Consider the following 24,316-nt stretch of genomic DNA (forward strand, 5'->3'; position numbering starts at 1 on the left):
TGGTATCCTTTACTGTAGTAAATCACGGCTGTGAGTACAACTACATGCTGAGTCCTGTGAGGCCTCCTATGAATTATCTAGCCTGAGGGTGGTCTTACGGACCTCCTAACACAACTAGCAATCCCACTTTTGGAAACTTACTGTATCCATACAAAATTTTGTACACACAAGATTCGTCCTTATAGCACTGTTATAATAAGAGACTAGAAACAACCCAGCGTCAGGGCGCCTGGGTAGCTCATTCGGTTGAGTGTCTGACTTCGACTCAGGTGATGATCTCACAGTTTGTGGATTCGAGCCCCATGTCGGGCTCTGTGCTGACAGCTCAGAGCCTGGAGCCTGCTTTGGATTCTCTGTCTCCTCTCTCTCTCTCTCTCTCCCTCTCTGCCCCTTCTCTGCTCGTGCTCTATCTCTTTCTCAAAAATAAACATTTTTAAAAATTAAAAAGAAAACAGAAGAAACAACCCAGCATCAATCTATGGAGAAATGGTTAAGTATAGTACATCCATACAGTAGGAAGCCCTTGGTATACCAATACCTATTATGATTTCCACAATAGGTTAAAAAAAAAAAAGATGTATAATGCAGTACATTACATTCTATTTTCCGTGTAATAAAAGGTCAAATAAGAATATATTATTCAAATGTCTTTGTATGGCATAAAAGGATATGAACAAAGATTCACAAATTAATAAAAGAGGTATATGCACAGTTATAGGGAACAGTGTGGATGAAGACAACAGAGAATTCAGAAAACAAAAATTCAAAAATAAGAGAGCCCAGACTTCTAGAAGAGGAGGTATTAGGCAGTTGGGAACTCTGCTAAGGTGATCCCTAAAAATTCACTCTTCTGAATGTGGTCCATGACAAGGGGATTCATTTTTACTCCTAGAGACGTGAAGATTATGACTAAGGTACTTACTTTGCCTGGACCGGGAGCTTTCTTTTTCTTCAATTCATTTCTGTTTTTCTCATATTCATTCTTTGATGCTAATTTGAGAAAAAGAAAAAAAAAGAGGCAATAGCTATTTCAGAATAAGTAAAATAGAAAAGAAAAATTCCTCCTTAGAGAACATTATAAAAATTGAAGAAAACACGTAACAATCAAATTCTTAAAAATTCCCTCTACTGTCAAGATTCTATTAAAGAGAGAATTTTCCCTCTGCTAATAACCCTAGCTTTCAAATCCAAACGCTGTTCTAGAGCTTGAATATAATCGCACTATTTGAAAAAGGAAAGGAAAATGGGCTGATTTTACTATTCTACAGTTCAACCATTACAGTTAAAAGCAGTAGAGGGGTGCCTAGGTGGCTCAGTCAGTGAGCATCCAACTTTTGATCTCGGCTCAAGTCATGATCTCCCGGTTTGTGGGTTTGAGCCCATATCTGTACTGTTAGTGCAGAGCCTGCTTGAAATTCTGTCTCTGTCCCTTCCTCACTCTCTCAAAAATAAATAAACACTTTTTTTAAAATATAGCAGGGTGCCTGGATGGCTCAGCTGGTTAAGCGTCTGACTCTTGGTTTCGGCTCAGGTCATGATCTCATGGTTTGTGGGTTCGAGCCCCACATCAGGCTCTGTGCTGGGTGGCTGGTGTCAAGCCTGCTTGGTATCCTCTCTGTTCTCCCTCTCTCTGCCCCTCCCCTGCTCATGCTCTCTCTCTCTCTCTCTCTCTCTCTAAAAATAAATAAACATTAAAATAAATGTTTATTTATTTTTTTAATGTTTATTAAACATGAAAAACAACAAACGGTAAGATGATGACCTGAGCTGAAGTCAACGCTCAAACGACTGAGACACCCAGGCACCCCAATAAACATTAAAAAAAAAAAAAAAAAAAGGCAGTAGAAAACCAGTCCTTTTTATTAAAAGGCCAACTTTTCAACCAATTTCTTTTAATAGGTTTGGAATCACTCCCATGATAGGCACAGACTCATCTCTGGGAGATGGAAAATTGTGGAGGGCTATGCATGGCCATGGGAAGAGTGAAGGCATCAGGTATTCTGCAGGTCAGGAAAATGGAACCCAAGAGGCAGAAAAGGAATAAAGAAAGGCAAATGGGATGGCAGCAAACATAACCTCTCATATGTTCCAGCAGCGTCTCCCCCCAGCATGCTCTGTGAAAGGCCACGCTCTGTGCTGCTTCAGCTCGACTCCAACCCCTCCTCTGACACCAGCTGGTTGCTTATGTGCAGAGCAGCTAAGGAGGCGGCTACGCTACTTGCCTGAGGGTTCCTCACATGATGCAGCTGTTTCACTAATCTCTTGATAATCTTTATTCTGTTGCACTTGGCTGAGTTGAGACATGTTTTCTATAAAATGCAGAACCAGAGTGTACTGTTATTATTTAATTCATAGGAGGGAACCAAGAAAACAAAGGCAAAAGCAAGAAAAGCTAAGTAAATACAGAATCATCCAGCCTTACCATCATTAGCTTCAATAACCTTAATTAGATTTTCAAAAAAAAGTACCTCCATATGTCTAACAGAGAAACCAATTTTCCACTTTAAAAACTGGCCAACTCTGAGCTAAAACTTTTCAGCAGTACTTACCAAAACCCTTAAAAATGTACATATTCCTTGGCCTAGAAATTCTACTTCCAGGAACAGATTCAAAGAAAATAATCAGAGATGAATACCAAGATTTATTACATACAGTATGTTTATAATAGCAAAAATTAACAAATAATGTACAGGTCTAACAATATGGAGTTGATTAAATCAATCATGGCACATGCATATGATGGACCACTATGCTTATTGAAGTCACATTTTAAAAGAACATTTTAAGACATGGGAATGCAAGCTGGTGCAGCCACTCTGGAAAACAGTATGGAGGTTCCTCAAAAACTTAAAAATAGAACTACCCTATGACCCAGCAATTGCACTACTAGGTATTTATCCAAGGGATACTGGTGTGCTGTTTCGAAGGGACACATGCATCCCAATGTTTATAGCAGCACTATCAACAATAGCCAAAGTATGGAAAGAGCCCAAATGTCCATTGATGGATGAATGGATAAAGAAGATGTGGTATATATATACAATAGAGTATTACTCGGCAATCAAAAAGAATGAAATCTTGCCATTTGCAGCTACATGGATGGAACTGGAGGGTATTGTGCTAAGTGAAATTAGTCAGAGAAAGACAAATATCATATGATTTCACTCATATGGAACTTTAAGGACTTTAAGAGACAAAACAGATGAACATAAGGGAAGGGAAGCAAAAATAATATAAAAACAGGGAGGGGGACAAAACATAAGAGACTCTTACATATGAAGAACAAACAGAGGGTTACTGGAGGGATTATGGGAGGGGGATGGGCTAAATGGGTCAGGGGCATTAAGGAATCTACTCCTGAAGGGGCGCCTGGGTGGCTCAGTTAGTTGAGCGTCCGACTTCAGCTCAGCTCATGATCTCGCAGCTTGTGAGTTTGCACCCCACGTGCTGACAGCTCAGAGCCTGGAGCCTGCTTCCAATTCTGTGTCTCCCTCTCTGCCCCAACCCACTCGCATCCTGTCTCTGTCTCTCTCTCAAAAATAAACATTAAAAAAATAAAAACTAAAAAAAAAAAAAAAAAAAAAGGAATTTACTCCTGAAATCATTGTTGCACTATATGCTAACTAATTTGGATGTAAATTTTTAAAAAAATTTTGTTTAATAATAAAATTAAAAACAAAAAATTAATTTAAAAAATTAATTAATTAAAAAAATAAAAGAACATGTCAAGACAGAGAAAAAAATAGATTATAAAATAGCATGTACAACATAATCCTAATAGTGAAAAAAAAAGAGGCCTAGAGTAATCCCTAATCAGCTGCAAATTTACTAATTAATGTATCTTTACCAAATTTTAAAATCTTCTATTTTTATTTATTTTTTTTTTCAACGTTTATTTATTTTTGGGACAGAGAGAGACAGAGCATGAACGGGGGAGGGGCAGAGAGAGAGGGAGACACAGAATCGGAAACAGGCTCCAGGCTCTGAGCCATCAGCCCAGAGCCTGACGCGGGGCTCGAACTCCCGGACCGCGAGATCGTGACCTGGCTGAAGTCGGACGCTCAACCGACTGCGCCACCCAGGCGCCCCTAAAATCTTCTATTTTTATACACACACATATTTCCTTTGCTCCTTTAAAAAAAAAAAATACAATACTTATTGCTCCCCTTCCTGCTGGCCTGCTTATATGCCACCCTCACAATATATGGATCAGAGACTAGACTCATTAAAAAAGCATGTATTTCGCACCTTGTTTGAAAAGGCTAAGCATTTTGCCAATAACTAAACAAAAGGAGAATGCAAAAACAAAAGATCTCTCGCAGATGAAAAAACAGTAACTTTTCTTTTCTCAAACAACTGAGGATGATTCAAGAGAATGTCTACATACCAGGCCTGTTGTTTTATGTAGATAAGCCTGGTTTGTTTTGGAAGTAGACATGCAAACTTTCCCACACATATTTAATGTCAGTTTTTGTTTTGTTTTTCGTCAAGCTCTCTATTTTCTGTGAAGTCTTAATATTGCCAGACAGTTTGGCCACCCTGCAGGAAAGTAACTCCTGCAGTGGACAAGGAGAGAAAGATACTAAAATGATAAACAATTATCTCTAGGGGTGAGACTGCAGTAGATCTCTCTTTTCTTCTTTAGACTTTGATGTATGATCAGAAGTTTCTAAAATGAATTTATCTTCCTCTTATAATCAGAAGAAAACATATTCAAAAGCCAATCAATTCCCTCTTTTTCATCAAGCCTTTGCTGAGGTGGGTCTCTGCTAGGTGTTCTGCTAGGTACCACGGACAAAAAGATGAATAAGGCATTATGCTTCCTGAGCAGTATGCACAGTGGGTACAATTATGCTTAGCCTCTGTTTTAGGGATAGGGGAAAAAAAGAGCAAGAGGAGGTTTATCCTTAAACCACCTAATCAGGCCTCATCATGAACCTAGTCCACTGCCCTCCAATCACACAGTGGCAGCTGCTCAGGGTTATCTCATAGCAACTGTGGTTTCAGATTCCACAGCTTTCAAAGTTTCACAACTCTGGAATACACTGGAAATGCCTGCCCTTATTTTGCAATGAGGATAAATAATGACTGACAGTCAAAGGAAGACCAAGAAAATATGTTTCCACAGAGTCAGCTGTGTTATATATCATAAAGTGCCACAAAGTCAAAATGCACATGCAAGAACTGGCTTTGCTTTTTAGACCTCTGCACAATTAATGCAAATGCCCCACTGAACAGCATAGGAAGGAGAAGAAAGATTTACCATGGTTTTTTGTTTCTTTAGAACATGTGAGATCAGTGGGAGGCCTCGCTTCCTGCACTGCTTCTTCCGGCTCTATCTCTGCCTGTAACCTACTGCTCTCAGCCTCCATTTTTTTCTTTTCATCCTCCTCCTTTTCCTTCCCCACATCTTCTTCTTCTTCTTCCTCCTCCTCTTCTACTTCAGGCTCATCCTTCATTCTCATTAGAGCTGGAGGGAGCTCTGGACGTTTGGGGGGTAACTTCTATAAAGGAAACAAAACCATGAATGAAGAGTTCCACATAATGAGAAAGAGACAACTCTCCTCAAGGAGGTTAAGCTAAATGTGGAGAATGTCTAACCCCTCCAGGTTGATGAACCCTGCAGAAGTCTGCTGGAAGGAGGACCTGCACATGAGCTTTTATCCATCTGTGGACCCTTAACACATATCTTTATTAGTTTCTAGGGTCCAAAGAATATTAAGTACAAAACACTTGAAACAGCTTGTAGGGAATGAAAACATTTATTCCAGGTGAGTACCTGCTGCAGGAATTCTGTCCTGTTACCCCTCAGGGGGTTAAAGGATCTTCATCACAAAATCTAAGAAACAGATTATTTGCCTAGATTTTTCACTTTAGATTTAACTCAATTTAAGGAAATAAGACATGTAAATCGGTAAAACAGATCCTGAAGAAAAGACATTCCTTGAAGAATAAAGTCAAATATTCTGATCAAGACCTCTCAATAAAAGTAATTACTAGAAAAAGTTGATTGCAGCTTAAGAAATAAAAAGTACCAAAGTGTACGTTGGGCATATCATTTTTTAAATAAAGGATTTAATTCAGTAATCCTTTCAAGAGAGCTTTTTATTTTATTTATTTTTTTAATTTTATTTTAAGTAGGCTCCATGCCCAACATGGGCCTTGAACTTATGACCCTGAGATTAAGAGTTGTATGCTCTACTGACTGAGCCATCCAGGCACCCCTAAAGAGAGTTTTTAAGTAGAGTTTTTCCGCTAACTAAAACACAAGTATTTCCAGTCCCCCCATCCTCACAGAAAAACCTCCATCTCAGGTCAACCACATGGCTGCTTCTTCCCCCAGATGGCAGTTTACCCTAATTGAAGGTGCTGGGGGCTGAATTCTGTCCCCACAAAATTCATACGTTGAAGTCCCAATCCTTAGTACCTCAGAAGTAACCATATTTAGAGATAAAATCTTTAAAGAGGTAAGTTAAAACAAAGCAGTTAGAGTAGGACCCTAATCCAATATGGCTGGTATTTTTTTTTTTTTTTTTTTGAGAGGGTGAGAGAGAGAAAGAGAGAGAGAGAGAGAGCATGCATGGAAGGAAAAAGCAGGGGAGGGGCAGAGAGAGAGGGAGGGAGAGACTCCCAAACAGGCTCCGCACTGTCAGCCCCACCTGGGGCTCAATCTCACGAACCTTGATAGTGACCTGAGCCAAAATCTAGATTCAGACGCTTAACCAACTGAGTCACCCAGGCATCCCACTATGACTGGTACTCTTATAAGAGGAGGAGGAGAGGGGAGACACCACAGGTGCAAGTGCACAGACAGGTGACCACGTGAAGATGCAGGAAGAGGGCAGCCATCCCCAAGCCTAGGAAAGAGACCTCAGGGGAAACCAACCCTGCTGGCACGCTGATCTTGGAACTGTGAGAAAATAAATTTCTGTCCTCTAAGCCGCTCAGTCCGTGGTATTTGGTTAGGGCAGCCCTTGCACACTAATACACAAGATTCAGCTCTTTGGGGTGATGAAAACCTTCTAAAAGCTGGACCTGTAAACAGGGATGTATATAAAACAAAAACATTCACCAGTGAAGTGTTAGAGGATAACAGAGAGATCACAAAACTCAAAAAAGAGAGGACCTGGATTTGATTGCCAGTCTAGTCACTTAATGATGATGATGTGTCCCGTAATTAACTTCTCTGACCCTGTTTCCTCACCTGCGAGAGGTAATAATTCCCACAAGTCAGCAAGTGTTGAAGGGATTAAATGAAGTAAGGAACACCACATGGCAGAGCCGGGTATAGTGACTATATAACTAACAAATGTTGAGTCCCACCAGGAAAAGAGACACTTCTTAAATGCAACATCCATCACAAATTAATACACTGATGTTCAATGTACAAATCAGTTATATGCAAATTGACTTGAGAGCTAAAAGTTTAACACCGTGACCCACAACTTACCCCTACTGTTCCCGTTTTTAATTTGAATTTGCTTCCTCCTTTCATGGCACCAAAGAGAGGCAACGTAAGCTTTTTAGCTTTGTTTTCCACATCTGTAGTCTGACTTTCAGTCCTAAGAAGAAAGAGTAATTGTACATGTCTATTCCAGTGAGGCCAAAATTTTATCTAAAAACACTCTGGACTCTGACAAAGAAACTTCTGGGAAACAAAAATTTCCACGAAATGAATATCTAAGCATATACCAACAGGAAAAGGCCAACAGAGTCTGAATGCACAATGATACTGCTGACTGTCACAGACACAGGACTATTAAGGGTGAGATGAGGTTCTTAACTTCAGTAAGTCCCAACATGCTACATGACTTCACCTTCATAAAATGATGCTAACAGTACGAAGGTCACTGGCAAATGGGGCAAGATCCCATTCCCACTAAGTGGCAGGAGAGGGGTCCATAAAGTAAAGCCCTATTTTCCACCAACCTCGCAAGAGGACCAACAGTGTCTTGCCTGGAGTCCACACTTATCATAACCATGGACAAAGGCTCTGATCACAGAAGTTAAAAAAAACAAAAACAAAAAAACCTCTGTGAAGGGGCTACGCTGCGTGGTGAGTAATGACAAGGACATAATGAGAGACCTTACAACTGGTGAGTTTGTCAGCGTCTCACTGGCTGGAGAGAGTTATAACAGCTAAGCCCACTAGGGTAAAGCTAAGGAAGAGCAAAAACAAGAGATTATAGAAATTGGGAAACAGCAGGGGCAAAAAAAAGGACACAGCAAAAACAAAAAGGATGTAGTTGAGTTGACAAGACATTCAGAGAGTAGGCAGAGGTGACGATGACAAGATAGCATGAGGAGACATAGGGAAGGGCAGGCCTGCATTCTGGAATACAGGGACAGCACTGGCACTCAAGACACACAGTGAGCCATATGAGAAAATGACCTTGCTGCTCTATACTGAAGCCCCATTTGTCACTACTACCTTCTTCTACCTAAGTCTTACCCCCTCAGTGGTGCTCTTGGGCCTAGCCTCACCACCTTGCTCTCTACCATGGACGGACCCATTGCCTTGCTAAGGCCACCAGAAAAATCCTGCCTGTTTGTCTGTAAAGACTTTTCATCAAATACTATCCTTCACAGCCCCTCCCTACAGGTCTCGGGAAGGTTCTAGCATAGAAGACAAAAGCAAGAGCAACCCAGATATTCTTCAGCTCCATTAAATAGCTTGGCTTGTCTGGAAGATGGGCAAAGTCACCCCAAGGAGACAAAATGGCAGAAGACAGGATCCCAATCAAGAGCTGCTTGGGCAGGGGCAGGAGGGGTGTTAGGTAGAAAGGTTGGAAGGTCAACCAAAGTGAGAAGAGGAGGGAGAAGGTACACACATCTGTACATGTGCTGCTGAATGAGCACAAGGTACACACATCTGAAGTCCAGGATATAAAGTAGGAGAGGGAGGAGAAAATAAGCAGACACACAGACAGCAGGAAGGGAGGCTGTGGAGGAGACTGGCATACCTTCTCTGGAAGGGATGACTTAGCAAGGGAAAGGATTTCAGAGTTGGAATTAAAATTCACTGTTAATTTGTTTGCCCTCAGCTATACCTCCAGAGTTTTTACCCTTTCTCCACAAACACAATGTTACAAATAACTGCTAGGTATAACAGAAACAGGACAATGATCACAATGATGATACAGACACTTTGTCAAGTGCTGTTCGTGTCATCTTTGCAACATCACCAGTACTTCTAATTGACAGATGATGAAGGGGAAGGTCAAAGAAGTTGTATAATTTGCCTCCAAATGCCCAAAAAGTAATTGATAGAGCTGAGAATGAAAGCTAGGGAGTCTAACTTGAGTGCTAACCCCCCTCCTCACTATCAGTAAATCAAATGCCACCAGGGTCAAACAGACCTTTGTGGACTGACCTATCAATCACTGCATTAAATAACCAAACTACACATAAATCTTTTAACAAAACTGCTAGTAATTTAGGGACAAATTTTCTGTACAATCAAGGGCTCCAGATACATAGATACATTTTATCTTTACATCTCAACATAAAAATTGTCCCCCAGTACCTAGATGTTTATCTATACAATGCCCCCAGCATCAAGTCACAGGTTTTGTACACAGGGGTAAGGCGCCGCATACTGACAATCTAAAGCAGTGCCGTCCAACAGAATTTTCTGCAATTATGGAAATGCTCTGCATCTGCACTGTCCAATACAGTAGCCACTATCCACGTGTGGCTACTGAGGAGTTAAAATGTGGCTAGTTGTCTGAAGAACTGAATTTGCAATGTCATTTCATTTTAATATCACATAAGACTAATGGGTACTATATAGGAAGGACATCACAGATCAAAAGAAAATGAGAAACTTTCTAGAATTAATTACCTTCTTAAGTGTGTGTACCCATCTGGGCAAAGCCACTTTTTGAGATGCCCACCTGGATTGTCCTGGATTGCGCTCACTTAAAGTGGCTTATTTCTGCAACAACCTACTCAACATTTTCAAAATTTGTTGAGACCACATAGAACAAAATTTGAAAATATTGTCAAGTTGAAAGACTGGACCTTATTCTCTCTCTCTCTCTCTCTCTCTCTCTCTCTCTCTCTCTCACACACACACACACACACACACAGACACGCACATTCATACATTCATGAATACTAGTCAAGTCTGGGAAAAATTATTCCCAAAATTTTGTTCACAAATTACTAAAAAATCTTCTCGATTTCTACAAATGGATTTGGGTTATTTTCTTCCAAAAATTTCCCCAAAATCAACTTTAGGGGATTATGCCTTCCCCCATTTTAAAGGAAGAAATTCCACTTTAAAAGTATTTAAATACATTAAAATTGTCAACTGGTTCTTAGGAATGACAAATCAGGTGTTAAAATGACAATCTGTGGTTTTAAAATCATAGATAAAAAAAATGGTATTACGTTGTTGTACTTGTCTTTCTCTTTCTCTTATGAGCAAGATTGAGCATCATTTTATATAGTTATATAGCTATTTGTATTTCTTTTTCAGTGGCCTGTCAGTTGATATCCTTTTCCCATTTTTCTCTTTGGTAGATGGTTGTCTACTTATTCGAAGGTCTTTATAGATTAGGGAAATTAGCCTTTTGTGCATGTTGCTCTTTAAAATTTACTCTGGGGGCACCTGGGTGGCTCAGCCAGTTGAGCATCTGACTTCAGCTCAGGTCATGATCTCACGGCTCATGAGTTCAAGTCCTGCGTCAGGCTCTGTGCTGACAGCACGGAGCCTGGAGCCTGCTTCAGAATCCATCTCCCTCTCTCTCTGCCCCTCCCCTTCTCATGCTCTTTCTCTCTCTCTTTCTCAAAAATAAACATTTAAAAAAAATCTTTTTAATAAAAAAATAAAAAATAAAGAAGTTTACTCTGCATTAAAAATTAAGAAAAAAATCGGAGCTTTCCAATGAAAAAGGAATCAATATAGTTTTCTCTAAAAATCCTACAGCAGTCTATATTTCACAAATGAAATGGCTTTTTACTCTATGAAATCACTGCCTTCTGTGCTTTAAAGGGCTCCCTAGTCTATTTTTATTCTGTAATGATTATCTAAGAAAATAAAGATATAATGGGACTCCTGGGTAGCTTAGTCGGTAAGCATCCAACTTTGGCTCAGGTCATGATCTCATAGTTTATGAGTTCGAACCATGAGTCGGGCTCTGCGCTTACAGTAGAGAGCCTTGCTTGGGATTCTCTCTCCCTTGTTCTCTGCCCCCCACCCCCCACTCATACCTTCTCTCTCTCTCTCAAAATAAATAAACTTAAAAACAATTTTAAAAAAAGAAAGATATAATTCAAAATGTTATCTGTGCAAACATGTTTATTTAAAATTTCAAGTATAACTAAGACTGACTTACTTTTTTAGTTCTGGAATCTCTGCTGGTTTTACAATTTTTATCAACCCTTTAAGTCTCTGTAGTTCTTTCCTCAGTTCAAAAGTTCTCAGGTGAAGTTTCTTCCGGGACACACCATCCAATGCACTCCCTGATTTCATTTCTGACATGAACGCATCTAAGGAGTCCTGAGATGGCGACTCTGATAAAGCTGTCCAAGAAAAAGATAATACATGTTTAGAAAAATTGCCTCAAATATTTTAAAACTCAGCCAAAGTTTCTGTAGAAAAGTCAGTAACTTAAAGTTGGACAGAGGACATTACTGGTATTAGGAATAAGAAAACAGGTTATAGCTTGGAGACCTTGGGACATCACTTTGCCTTAATGCACTTCATTCCCCTCATCTATTACATAGAAAGTTTAAACCAAATAATTTATAATGTTCCTTATAGTTCTAAGATGTTCTGTTGTTCCTTAGAAAGGCTCCATATTCTGTACATCTTACTAACTAGCCTGGAAGAGTGCAATACTTATGGGAGATGCCCTATACATATTTATTTCATGGGTCATTAACTTACCTTTGCTTGACGCTTTCAGTTTCTCAGAAATTTCAGAGAGTTCCCTTTCAGCATCATTTAACTTTGCAACCTGTAGTGCCCAGATTAACAGGGTTAACAAATGTTTTTCTTCTTTCAAAATATGGTAGCTTTCCTGTCTTCCTCATCTTATTTCCACTATTGTTACAAGTTTAAGAGGATTCAATCAGAAGTGTAATTAAATGTGCTCTTTATGGAGTTAACGTTTTCATGCGTTTATATGATTCAAGCTGAGTTAATTTCTGAATTCAGAATTTAACAGAATGAAAGTACAGAACATAGACTTGACTTTACTCAGAAGAAAGTCATTTCTTTTCACTGATGAATCAAAGAACAAAGCAAAACAAAACAAAACAAAAAAACAACAGATGTTGGGTAATGTTTTAAGTTCTGAATACTACTAATTATAGTGAAAAGACATGCTATCTTATAATGATTTCATGAAGGATATACTACTTAAGACTATTACCAAACTACATTCCTCAAAATTCCTTTCACAATTCCTTGGCACAAAAACAGACACACAGACCAATGGAACAGAATAGAAACCCCAGAACTAGACCCACAAACGTATGGCCAACTCATCTTTGACAAAGCAGGAAAGAACATCCAATGGAAAAAAGACAGCCTCTTTAACAAATGGTGCTGGGAGAACTGGACAGCAACATGCAGAAGGTTGAAACTAGACCACTTTCTCACACCATTTACAAAAATAAACTCAAAATGGATAAAGGACCTAAATGTGAGACAGGAAACCATCAAAACCTTAGAGGAGAAAGCAGGAAAAGACCTCTCTGACCTCAGCCGTAGCAATCTCTTACTCGACACATCCCCAAAGGCAAGGGAATTAAAAGCAAAAGTGAATTACTGGGACCTTATGAAGATAAAAAGCTTCTGCACAGCAAAGGAAACAACCAACAAAACTAAAAGGCAACCAACGGAATGGGAAAAGATATTTGCAAATGACATATCGGACAAAGGGCTAGTATCTAAAATCTATAAAGAGCTCACCAAACTCCACACCCGAAAAACAAATAACCCAGTGAAGAAATGGGCAGAAAACATGAATAGACACTTCTCTAAAGAAGACATCCGGATGGCCAACAGGCACATGAAAAGATGTTCAGCATCGCTCCTTATCAGGGAAATACAAATCAAAACCACACTCAGGTATCACCTCACGCCAGTCAGAGTGGCCAAAATGAACAAATCAGGAGACTATAGATGCTGGAGAGCATGTGGAGAAACGGGAACCCTCTTGCACTGTTGGTGGGAATGCAAATTGGTGCAGCCGCTCTGGAAAGCAGTGTGGAGGTTCCTCAGAAAATTAAAAATAGACCTACCCTATGACCCAGCAATAGCACTGCTAGGAATTTATCCAAGGGATACAGGAGTACTGATGCATAGGGGCACTTGTACCCCAATGTTCATAGCAGCACTCTCAACAATAGCCAAATTATGGAAAGAGCCTAAATGTCCATCAACTGATGAATGGATAAAGAAATTGTGGTATATATACACAATGGAGTACTACAGGGCAATGAGAAAGAACGAAATATGGCCCTTTGTAGCAACGTGGATGGAACTGGAGAGTGTGATGCTAAGCGAAATAAGCCATACAGAGAAAGACAGATACCATATGGTTTCACTCTTATGTGGATCCTGAGAAACTTAGCAGGAACCCATGGGGGAGGGGAAGGAAAAAAAAAAAAAAAAGAGGTTAGAGTGGGAGAGAGCCAAAGCATAAGAGACTGTTAAAAACTGAGAACAAACTGAGGGTTGATGGGGGGTGGGAGGGAGGGGAGGGTGGGTGATGGGTATTGAGGAGGGCACCTTTTGGGATGAGCACTGGGTGTTGTATGGAAACCAATTTGTCAATAAATTTCATATATATATTAAAAAAAAAAAAATTCCTTTCACAATTCTTGACTGCCAGAAGTCTAAAGTTGATTTCACCTCAGAATGTCCAAATTTGGAACTTTTTCCTTTCTTTTTGTGAGATTAACATCATACCCAAAGAATGCTTATGAATGGATCAAGATCCACTGTGAGGCAGACAGAGTCTCTAGCAGCAAGCCAAACTTTTCTCCAACTTGTGTAAGACTAGTTGTTTGTTACTATCAAATTTACAGATCAAGAAAGTTATACTTGAGTACCAGATTTCAACACCACTGCTTTAAAAATTGTAATTATAAAACAAATTTAAATAATATATTATCTTATTAAAAAAATTAAACTACCACAGCTACTTCTATAAATAAAACTTGCCAATGATTCAAATGTCTCTGGCTTCTCATCAATCTTTCCAGCCTTCTTCATACGGTTCAGACGCTTCTTTTCAACCAGGCCAGTCCGATCAAGAAATGTGTCATCATCACTATCATAAAAGTCTTCATCCTCCCAGTTCTTGGCTTTCCTTTTCCGAGATACTAGAAGGAGATAAAAAAAAGTGGTAATGAAATAAGTTAAAAAGAAAAAGAATCTTTCAATTATTGAAAGATTCAACAAGCTGTCAAACTACATATAAAAACAAAGGGTTAAAGGGGCGCCTGGGTGGCGCAGTCGGTTAAGCGTCCGACTTCAGCCAGGTCACGATCTCGCGGTCCGTGAGTTCGAGCCCCGCGCCGGGCTCTGGGCTGATGGCTCAGAGCCTGGAGCCTGCTTCCGATTCTGTGTCTCCCTCTCTCTCTGACCCTCCCCTGTTCATGCTCTGTCTCTCTCTGTCCCAAAAATAAATAAACGTTGAAAAAAAAAATTTAAAAAAAAAAAAAAAAAAAAAACAAAGGGTTAGGGTGCCTGTGTGGCTTAGTCGGTAAAGCATCCAATTCTTGATTTCAGTTCAGGTCATGATCTCCCATGCTGGCAGTGCAGAGCCTGCTTGGGATTCTCTCTCTGCCCCTCTCTCTCTTCCCCTCCCCTGCTTACACTCTGGTTCCCTCTCATAAATAAATAAATAAATAAATAAATAAATAAATAAATAAATAAATAAACGAACGAACAAACTTAAAAACAACAACAACAAAGCGTTGAACCTGGAAGACATTATGCTAAGTGAAATAAGCCAGACACACGATTCCACTTACAAGAGTTAACTAGAACAGTCAAATTCAGAGAAACAGAAGGTAGAATGGTAATTATCAGGGACTAGTGGAAGGAAGAATGAGAAGTTAGTGTTTAATGGGTACAAAGTTTCAATATGGGAAGATGAGAAAGTAATGAGATGGACATAGCAATGGTTGCACAACAATGTGAATGTATTTAATACACTTAATGCTCACAATGGTGAATTTTATGATATGTATGTTTTACCACATTAAGAAAAATTAAACAAAGGGCTAATTTATTTAAAGAGCAAAAGGCTCTCAAAAATCAATGAGTAAAAAAGGAAAAAGATAAATGAGGAAAAGATCAATAATCTAAAAGAAAATTTGGGAAAGAATAATCAAAGCAGTTCACAGAAAAAGAAATACAACGGCCAAAACACTTTATAAGATGTTAATAATGCCCAATTTGGCAAGGGTACGGGGAAATGGACTCTCAAACAGCTGATGGGAATATACATTGATACACAATCTTCTTTCTTTTTTTATGTTTATTCATTTTTGAAAGACATAGAGAGACAGAGCACAAGCAGGGGTGGGGCGGAGAGAGAGGGGGAGTTCAGGCTCCAGGCTCTGAGCTGTTAGCACAAGAGCCCGATGAGGGGCTCAAACTCACTAACCTCAAGATCATGACCTGAGCCGACGTCGGATGTTCAACCGACTGAGCCACCCAGGTGCCCTGTTACACAATCTTTTTGATGGTCAACCTCACAATATCCGTCAAATGTAATTGATCTAACAATTCTACTTATAGGAATTTATCCTATGGGTATCAATGCCCTGTTATTTGTAACAGTGAAAATCTGGAAAGCCCATCAATAGGGAACTATGTTAGCTATTACTTTTTTGTCCACCTTATGTCCACCCTATGCCATTTTACTCCTCTTGTTATGCTAAAAGTACCCCTTTTCTTCTAGAATACTCCTCCTCCATTCCATCTGGATTAGGGGCATCACGTGACCAAAGCCAAATCAGTAAGAATCCTTCCCTCATATTTATATTTAGATACGTGCAAAAAAGGGCTCTCTTTCCAATGAGATTATGAAAGAGGGAAGATACAAATCTAAGCAGTGAGCAGCCAGCTCTTTTGCATGGGGTAAGAATCTGTCTGCAAAATAAAACCATATGCTCATGTGACAGACTCACACACATACACACACACAGCTTTTATGGTGTCCTGTGACACGGAGACTCCTGGTTTGATAGGACCAGAACTTAAGGTCCTAGTTCATACAGTTCCTCCTTCAATCCTGTAAGCAATTCTTCTCAACCTGGAGAAGAGATGGACAATAGTGGAGATGGAGCTAATAACTTTTCTCCCTAAGCTAGTCTGAATTGGGTTTCTATTATTTACAACCAAAACAGTCCTTATTTAAAAAACTTCATGATTTCCAGGTTAAGATGGTACACTGAACATACATATGTAATTTCACTCACTCCCCATATCCCACTAAAGCTGTGGTAAAGAGATCTGTTTTAAAAACATTAATCTACTGGGGCACCTGGCTGGCTTAGCTGGCACAGCATGGGACTCTTGATCCTGGGGTTGTGAGTTTGGGTCCCATGTTAGGTACAGAGCTTACTTAAAAATAAGTAAATAAACAAACAAATAAATAAATAAACAAACATTAATCTACAAAGACAGAACAGGAGAAGGAATAACAATACCTAATTTTTGGAAATTATAAAACAGACAGACAAGTGGAAACTTAGCAGAACTAAAAAAGATGAATCCTAAAACAACAGTGGGGAAAGATGAGAACCAATGTGATGATACTGCAGAATCCTCAAAAGGATCTGGAACCGGGGATAGACAATAGTGCTAAAATAAAAAGAACTGAGTAAAAGCTGGTTGAGAAAAAGATCCTCCTCCCTGACTACTTACCTCCTCATCCCCAGAAAAAAAATCCAGAGGTTAATCCCTAGAAAGGGTAAGATAAAAAGTCTTTGCATTGTGGACTGCCCAGTTTATGTTCTATATTCTACATATTAAATATGTATTTATTTATTCTAAAAATAGTACTGTCCTGAAAATAGTTGAATTTTGAGGATCTGCTCAGCCATCTTCCAGCACTTAGCTCTAAGAATTTCATGCAGGAAGTCAGAAGAGTACTCTCTGAAGAATCCCGCCAGCAGAAGAGGAAAAAACCTAACGATTCTTACATGAGGAGTTCCCCAACAAAAGGCCCACATTAATCTATAGTGTTACTCAAAGGTAATAAGCCCCACCTATATATTCCAAGCTGTCAATCACCTTTTTTGTCCCCAAATAAGAATCTACACCCAAGGACTACACAAAAACTGGGAAACACCTCTAACATGCAGGACCGAGACTACACAAAAAAGAAAAGGCAGAGATTAGCAGCAAGATGAGATACTTAAAATCCAGGAAACAACAATAGCATATTATATTTTAAAAATGAATACCCAAAGGACAAAAATGAGCCTTGGAAATTAAAATCTTGATTGCAAAGTGTAAAGATAAAGCTGCAGAAATCTCCCAGAAAGAATAAAAAGACATAGCGATAAAAAAAAAAAAGAAAGAAAGAAAAAAGATAAGAAACTTAAATGGTCAGTCTAAGATGTTCAATATCAAAATAACAAAATTCAAGAGAGAAAGAGAAAACAGAAGGATGAAATGATTAATGGCATAATTCCAGAAATGTTTCTAACTATCAAAGATTTCCAGATCAAAAGGACCCAACAAGTACCTAGAAAAATGGATGAAAATAGACCCACAGAAAGGTACATCATAGTTAAGTTTCAGAAGCTTGAGAACAAAGGGAAGCTCCTACAAACTCCTAGTGTGTGTGTAGGGGATGGGAAATGACACACACTAGATAAGGATTCTGAACCCGTTAGGACTGCAAGAGCAACACTGAATATAAGGTGGTAACAGTAATACCTTCAAAGCTGTGAAGGAAAATTATTTCCCATTTAGAATTCTATTCCTAGCCAAACAATTAACCAAGAGTAAAGCTAGAATAATTGTATTTTCAGAGTGGGGAATTTAATATAGTTTACTTGCTATACATCCTTTCTCAAGAATTCACTACATGTCCACCAAAATGAAAGAGTAGACCAAGAACAACGAAAGAAGTGAAATCCACTGGAGACTATCATCATCCATGACCTCTACTGTTGTACCAGCTTTTTAATCTGCAAAACTACAGAAAGATGTGCTCCACTAAAACAAGGGAATAAACCAAGAAACATGAGAATCTGGGAATCAAGAAACAGAAATTCCAACCCTGGAGAAAGACAAAGGAAATGTCAAGGATGATAGCAAAATGAGGTCCCAGATGACAGTGCTCCAGTAGGTTCAGAGAATAGTGAGCCCTGAAAGAACATTGCTCTTCAGGAGAAATGTTTCCCAAAAAAATCAGAACTGATCAATTACTTGATGTGATTGACCATGTGGAAAAATATACTGAAAGGCTCTTGAAAGATGTGGAAAGAATGAACAGAGCTACAAAAAATCCACACACATGAAAAACAAACAATTATTAACTTTAGGAAAAACAAAAAGAAAAAACTCCTCAGTTTAACTAATATTTGCATAAACATAATCGTGTAAATATTAAATACTAATTTAACAGAGTCAGTACATAATGTTTAAAATAAGTGATTCAAGGGGCGCCTGGGTGGCGCAGTCGGTTAAGCGTCCGACTTCAGCCAGGTCACGATCTCGCGGTCCGTGAGTTCGAGCCCCGCGTCAGGCTCTGGGCTGATGGCTCGGAGCCTGGAGCCTGTTTCCGATTCTGTGTCTGCCTCTCTCTCTGCCCCTCCCCCGTTCATGCTCTGTCTCTCTCTGTCCCAAAAATAAATAAACGTTGAAAAAAAAAATTTTTTTTTTTAAAATAAAATAAAATAAAATAAGTGATTCAGTTGCACCTGGGTGGCTCAGTTGGTTAAGTGTCCAACTCTTGATTTTGGTTCAGGTCATGATCTCACGGTTAGTGGGTTTGAGTCCCACGTCCGGCTCCACGCTGACAGCAGGAAGCCTGCTTGGGATTCCCATTCTCTCTACTCCTCCCCTGCTTGCGCACTCTCTCAAAATAAATAAACTTATAAAAAGTTCAATCATAAAATAAAATAAAATAAAATAAAATAAAATAAAATATTCAAAATAAAACAGCATACTCTTCCTTTTGGGAAATACGGATATTTTTAAATGCCAGAAAAAATAATTAAAAGAGTTAAAAGCCTTCTAAGATTGAAGACTGGGGAGAGGCAGGGCAAGGAACAAGTATATTTTGTGTAAGCCTTTGGTAGTTTTTTGGGTTTTTTAAAATTTTTATTTATTTTGAGAAAGAGAGAGAAAGAACGTGAGTGTGGAAGGGCAGAGAGAGAAGGAGAGAGAATCTCAAGCAGGCTCCAGGCTATTAGTGCACAGCCTAATATGGGGCTTGATCCCATGACCCTGGGATCATGACCTGAGCTGAAATCAAAAGTCGAATGATCAATTGATTGAACCACCCAGGTGCCCCAAGCCTTTGGTAGTTTTAAATAATACATAAGTTACTTTGCGATAATACAAACTAATTTTAGAATAAACACAAATATAACATAAGCCTTTATTAATAAATGATATAGCCAGAAGGGCTTTTTATTTTTATTTATTTTTGAAGTTTATTTTTGAAAGAGAGAGAGAGAGAGGGAATGAACGCAAGGGAGCAGGGCAGAGAGAGATGGAGAGTGAGAGAGAATCCCAAGCAGGCTCCATGCTGAGAGTGCAGAGCCCGACATGGGGCTTGATCCCATAAAGAACAATGAGACCATGACCTGAGCCGAAATCAAGAGTCAGATGCTTAACTGACTAAGCCACCCAGGTGTCCCTGACAGGCTTTTAAATATGAGATAAATTTGGGGCGCCTGGGTGGCGCAGTCGGTTAAGCGTCCGACTTCAGCCAGGTCACGATCTCGCGGTCCGTGAGTTCGAGGCCCACGTCAGGCTCTGAGCTGATGGCTCAGAGCCTGGAGCCTGTTTCCGATTCTGTGTCTCCCTCTCTCTCTGCCCCTCCCCCGTTCATGCTCTGTCTCTCTCTGTCCTAAAAATAAATAAACGTTGAAAAAAAAAATTTAAAAAAAAAAATGAGATAAATTTAATGCAATTATATAGACAATATCCATGATACATTCTTACATTAAAATTCTAAGTCATGAAAGAGTATAATATAAATAAATGCATTTGTGTATGAAGTTTGCTTTTTATTAAAGTATCTAGTTCCAAACACATATCTATACTCATAAAAAATTTCTAAGAAAATATGGCTTCTAAGGGGCGCCTGGGTGGCTTAGTCGGTTGAGTGTCTGACTTTGGCTCCGGTCATGATCTCGTGGTTCGTGAGTTCAAGTCCCGCATCTGGCTCTGTGCTGATGCCTTGGAGCCTGGAGCCTGCTTCGGATTCTGTGTCTCCCTCTCTTTCTGCCTCTCCCCTGCTCATGCTCTGTCTCTGTCTCCAAAAAATAAAATGCATAAAAAAAAAAAAATTTTTTTTTTTAAAAAAGAAAATATGCCTTCCTTTGGGTACTGAGATATGGAATATTTTCTTTTCAGCTCATAGAATTTCACGCAATTTACATTTTCTCCCTAAAAAGTCATTTCATGGGGCGCCTGGGTAGCTCAGTCAGTTAAGCGGCCAACTTCGGCTCAGGTCATGATTTCGCGGTCCGTGAGTTCGAGCCCCGTGTCAGGCTCTGTGCTGACAGCTCAGAGCCTGGAGCCTGTTTCAGATTCTGTGTCTCCCTCTCTCTGACCCTCCCCGTTCATGCTCTGTCTCTCTCTGTCTCAAAAATAAATAAACGTTAAAAAAAACAAAATTTAAAAAAAAAAAGTCATTTCATTGCCTTTTGTGTTAAATTCTTCCTTCCTTTCTTCTTTCTTTCTCTTTTTCTCTCTCCCTTTTTCTCTCTCTGTCCCTTCCTTCCTTCCTTCCAAAAACAAAGTGTTCCCATATACTCACCTGCCTCCTGCCGCAGCAACCCCAAAGTATCAAGGATTCGACAAGCCTCCAGTGAACACTGGATCATTGCTTCTTTTTTCTTTCCCGAATGAATGGCCTCAGCTACCAGTTGTTTTCCAGTTGAATCATCCACAGGTAATCTGTATTGGTTTGGAGTGAATCATAGCATAGTACTAAGCTCCAATTCTCATGAAAAAAACTAATATGCAGTGAAAATAGTCATTTCTTTTGACATGGCTTTTTAATCTCTCCATTCATTTTGTTATATCTTGCCAAGGTTGGACCTTAAATCTTTTCCTAATGCCTCTGACCCATCCCACCCCACCTGCCAATGATATATGTTATTAAACTATCAAGGCCCAAATTCAGGAGTAGCCTAAAAATAAGACTAAAGTTATTCTTTGGGTCTACTGTCTATTACCTAAAATTGGCCACTTTTCACAAAAGGACATTAATGAGAACAGAACATACCTCACCCTACAGAGCCAAGTGCTGTGCCCCTGTTCATCAAATTCATATTCTAATTCTTCTCCTGTGGGAGGAAGACAGACAAAACAATTTTAACAGTATATGAAAATTACTAGTTAAGACAAAGGGAAAAGAGAGGAAAGGTTGATAAAAGAATATCAAGTTCCAGGGCACCTGGGTGGCTCAGTCAGTTTAAGTGTCTGACTCTTGATGTCAGCTCAGGTCATGATCCCACGATTCATGAGACTGAGCCCCACATCAGGCTCTGAGCTGTCCCTGCTTGGGATTTTCTCTCTCAAAATAAATAAACGTTTTAAAAAAATAGAATATCAAGTTCCCATACCTCATTTAACACTAAATTTCAAAGCATTTCACTTCTTATTTCCAGGAATTATTATCTGATAATAAAATAAGGGGGAACTTGAGGCAAAGAAAAGCAAACTCAGACCAGAACAATCAGCTTGCCATAAATAGCTTTGTCCACTACATAGCAACTTTTACACTTATTATAAGTGCAGATGTAAGTTGTCACTTTGGTTTTTAGAAGCACAAATATTGGGGTGCCTGGGTGGCTCAGTTGGCTAAGCATCTGACCTGAGCTCAGGTCATGATCTCGCAGTTTGTGAGTTTGAGCCCCACATCAGGCTCTGTGCTGACAGCTCAGAGTCTGGAGCCTGCTTTGGATTCTGTGTCTCCCTCTCTCTCTCCCCCTCCCCTGCTCATGTTTTGTCTCTGTCTCTCAAAAAATGAATAAACATTAAAAAAAAATTTTTAGAAGCACAAATATCAAGGGCAGAATGCAACCAGTTCATATATATATTCACACACACACACACACACACACACACACGTTCTCTCAAAGCATTTCTACTGAAACAGTCCTCTGTGGAAACATTCTTTAAATTATATAAGGTGAACATCCATGTTAAGAATTACAAAAGATGAGGGGCGCATGCGTGGCTCAATTTGTTAAGCTTCCGACACTTGATCTCAGCTCAGGTCATGATCTTGTGGTTTGTGGGTTCAAGCCCCTCATTGGGCTCTACGCTGATGGCATACAGCCAGCTTGGGATTCTGCGTCTCCTTCTCTCTGCCCCTCACCTGCCTGTGCGCACGCTCTTTCTCTCAAAATAAATAAATAAATATTAAAAAAAAAAAAAAGAATTATAAAAGATGAGATGAAGTAGAAACAAAGAATTTTAAGAAGTTAGGTCAATCTCCCCACCACCCAAGTCTAGGATCTTCTGAGAATAATGAGACCAGACAAGTCGGAAAAAAGTAGTCCCTTTTTTCCAACTTTCCAAGAAAGACTAACAAGATTTTTACTGTTTTCAAAATAAACCTGAAGCAACTGACCACAAGGGCAAGAACTGAGCAAGGAGAGCAGCAGATAAAACACAGCATTTCTAAGTACCTTGAAGATCTACAAGACAATGCTGCTGTGGAAACCTTTCACTGGCAGGGTCAGAATCTGTTTACATACCTTCTCGGTCAAAAAAACCTTGGAGAGCCTTTTTTGGATCCTTTATATAGAAGGCCTCCCTTTCCTGCTGAAACTCTAAGACAATGGGGTTCTCTTCAGCCTCATCCTCTACAGCATCTTCTCCTACAGGATACAGTAAAGAAAGAAAAGACAGACATAAGAAGAGACTATCTGAATGACACCCACTTTTCATTTAGCCTGCATAAAGACACAGTTATCAATGAAAAGAAAGGTGGGGGGTGGGGGACAAGGGGGCATACAAAACCACCAATATAATTATCTTTAGGTTTCCTAAATCGTGTGACAAATTAAAACTTGTTTTCATGGCATCTTTTGTTTTTCCCCCATCACTATATTTCAAAAACAAAATTACCTACCACATTGTCCATGGGAAGAAATCTAAGCTTCTTGGCCTGGCATTCTCATTCTCTATCACCTGGGTCTAATACTCTGTCTCCGATATAATTTCTTAATATTTACCATATCTGCCAGATGGACTGGCCTTCTCATTACCCCTTTAAAATCATCAATCTCTAGGGGCACCTGGGTGGCTCAGTCAGTTAAGAGTCCAGCTTTGGCTCAGGTCATGATCTCACAGCTTGTAAGTTTGAGCCCCACGTCAGGCTCTGTGCTGACAGCTCAGAGCCTAGAACCTGCTTCGGATTCTGTCTCCATCTCTCTCTGCCCCTCCCCTGCTCATGCACTGCCCCTCTCTCTCTCTCTCTCTCTCTCTCTCTCTCTCTCAATCTCAAATATAAATAAACATTTTAAAATAATACGGGGCGCCTGGGTGGCTCAGTCGGTTAAGTGTCTGACTTCGGTTCAGGTCATGACCTCATGGCTTGTGAGTTCGAGCCCCGCATCAGGCTCTGGGCTGATAGCTCAGAGCCTGGAGCCTGTTTCGGATTGTGTTTCCCTCTCTCTGCCCCTCCCCTGTTCACACTGTCTCTGTCTCTCTCAAAAATAAACATTAAAATAAATAAATAAATAAATAAATAAATAAATAAATAAATAAATAAATAAAATCATCAATCCCTACCCTGAATATTCGATATTCAGCTTCCTAAGTGCTAATTTTCTTTCCTTCAAGTTCCAACTCAAGACCCGTCTGTTTGTAGACTTAAAAACTTTCCCAAATTTTAAGTCAGTGTTGCTCAAAAGAAATATAATGAAAGCCATACATGAAAGTTTTCATTTTCTAGTAGCCACATTAAAAAGGAGCAACCAGTAAAATTATCATGTAATCAGTATAAAAATACTATGAATGTGGTATTTTATATTGTTTTTTCACACTAAGTCTTTGAAATCCAGTGAGTATTTTACATTTATAAAACAAGTCAGCTTGGACCAGCCATACTGTAAGTGTTCAATAACCACATGTGGG

The 24,316-nt window shown here is 39.4% G+C and overlaps 1 protein-coding gene across 4 annotated transcripts in view; it reads right to left on the reverse strand.

Annotated features, from left to right (window-relative positions):
- Nucleotides 1-24,316, reverse strand: part of SLC4A1AP (solute carrier family 4 member 1 adaptor protein) — a 43,112-nt gene that overhangs the window by 16,441 nt on the left and 2,355 nt on the right. For all 4 annotated transcript variants that reach the window (XR_006960262.1, XR_006960261.1, XR_006960260.1 and 1 more), the window contains exons 3-12: nucleotides 22,933-23,055; nucleotides 21,453-21,513; nucleotides 20,982-21,121; nucleotides 14,183-14,343; nucleotides 11,897-11,966; nucleotides 11,343-11,529; nucleotides 7,451-7,562; nucleotides 5,264-5,504; nucleotides 2,223-2,309; nucleotides 923-990 (exon numbers count right to left, since the gene is read on the reverse strand). Coding sequence is in view for 1 of the 4 variants with exons in the window: in XM_047068986.1 (XP_046924942.1) it covers nucleotides 923-990; nucleotides 2,223-2,309; nucleotides 5,264-5,504; nucleotides 7,451-7,562; nucleotides 11,343-11,529; nucleotides 11,897-11,966; nucleotides 14,183-14,343; nucleotides 20,982-21,121; nucleotides 21,453-21,513; nucleotides 22,933-23,055 (1,250 nt within the window). In the remaining 3 variants the exon portion in view is untranslated. The remainder of the gene's footprint in view (nucleotides 1-922; nucleotides 991-2,222; nucleotides 2,310-5,263; nucleotides 5,505-7,450; nucleotides 7,563-11,342; nucleotides 11,530-11,896; nucleotides 11,967-14,182; nucleotides 14,344-20,981; nucleotides 21,122-21,452; nucleotides 21,514-22,932; nucleotides 23,056-24,316) is intronic.

The sequence above is a fragment of the Lynx rufus genome, unplaced genomic scaffold (assembly GCF_022079265.1).
Source record: "Lynx rufus isolate CCGP_SWC_20201006 ecotype Redwood Valley unplaced genomic scaffold, mLynRuf1.p SCAF_8, whole genome shotgun sequence".
NCBI classification, from domain to species: Eukaryota; Metazoa; Chordata; class Mammalia; order Carnivora; family Felidae; genus Lynx; species Lynx rufus.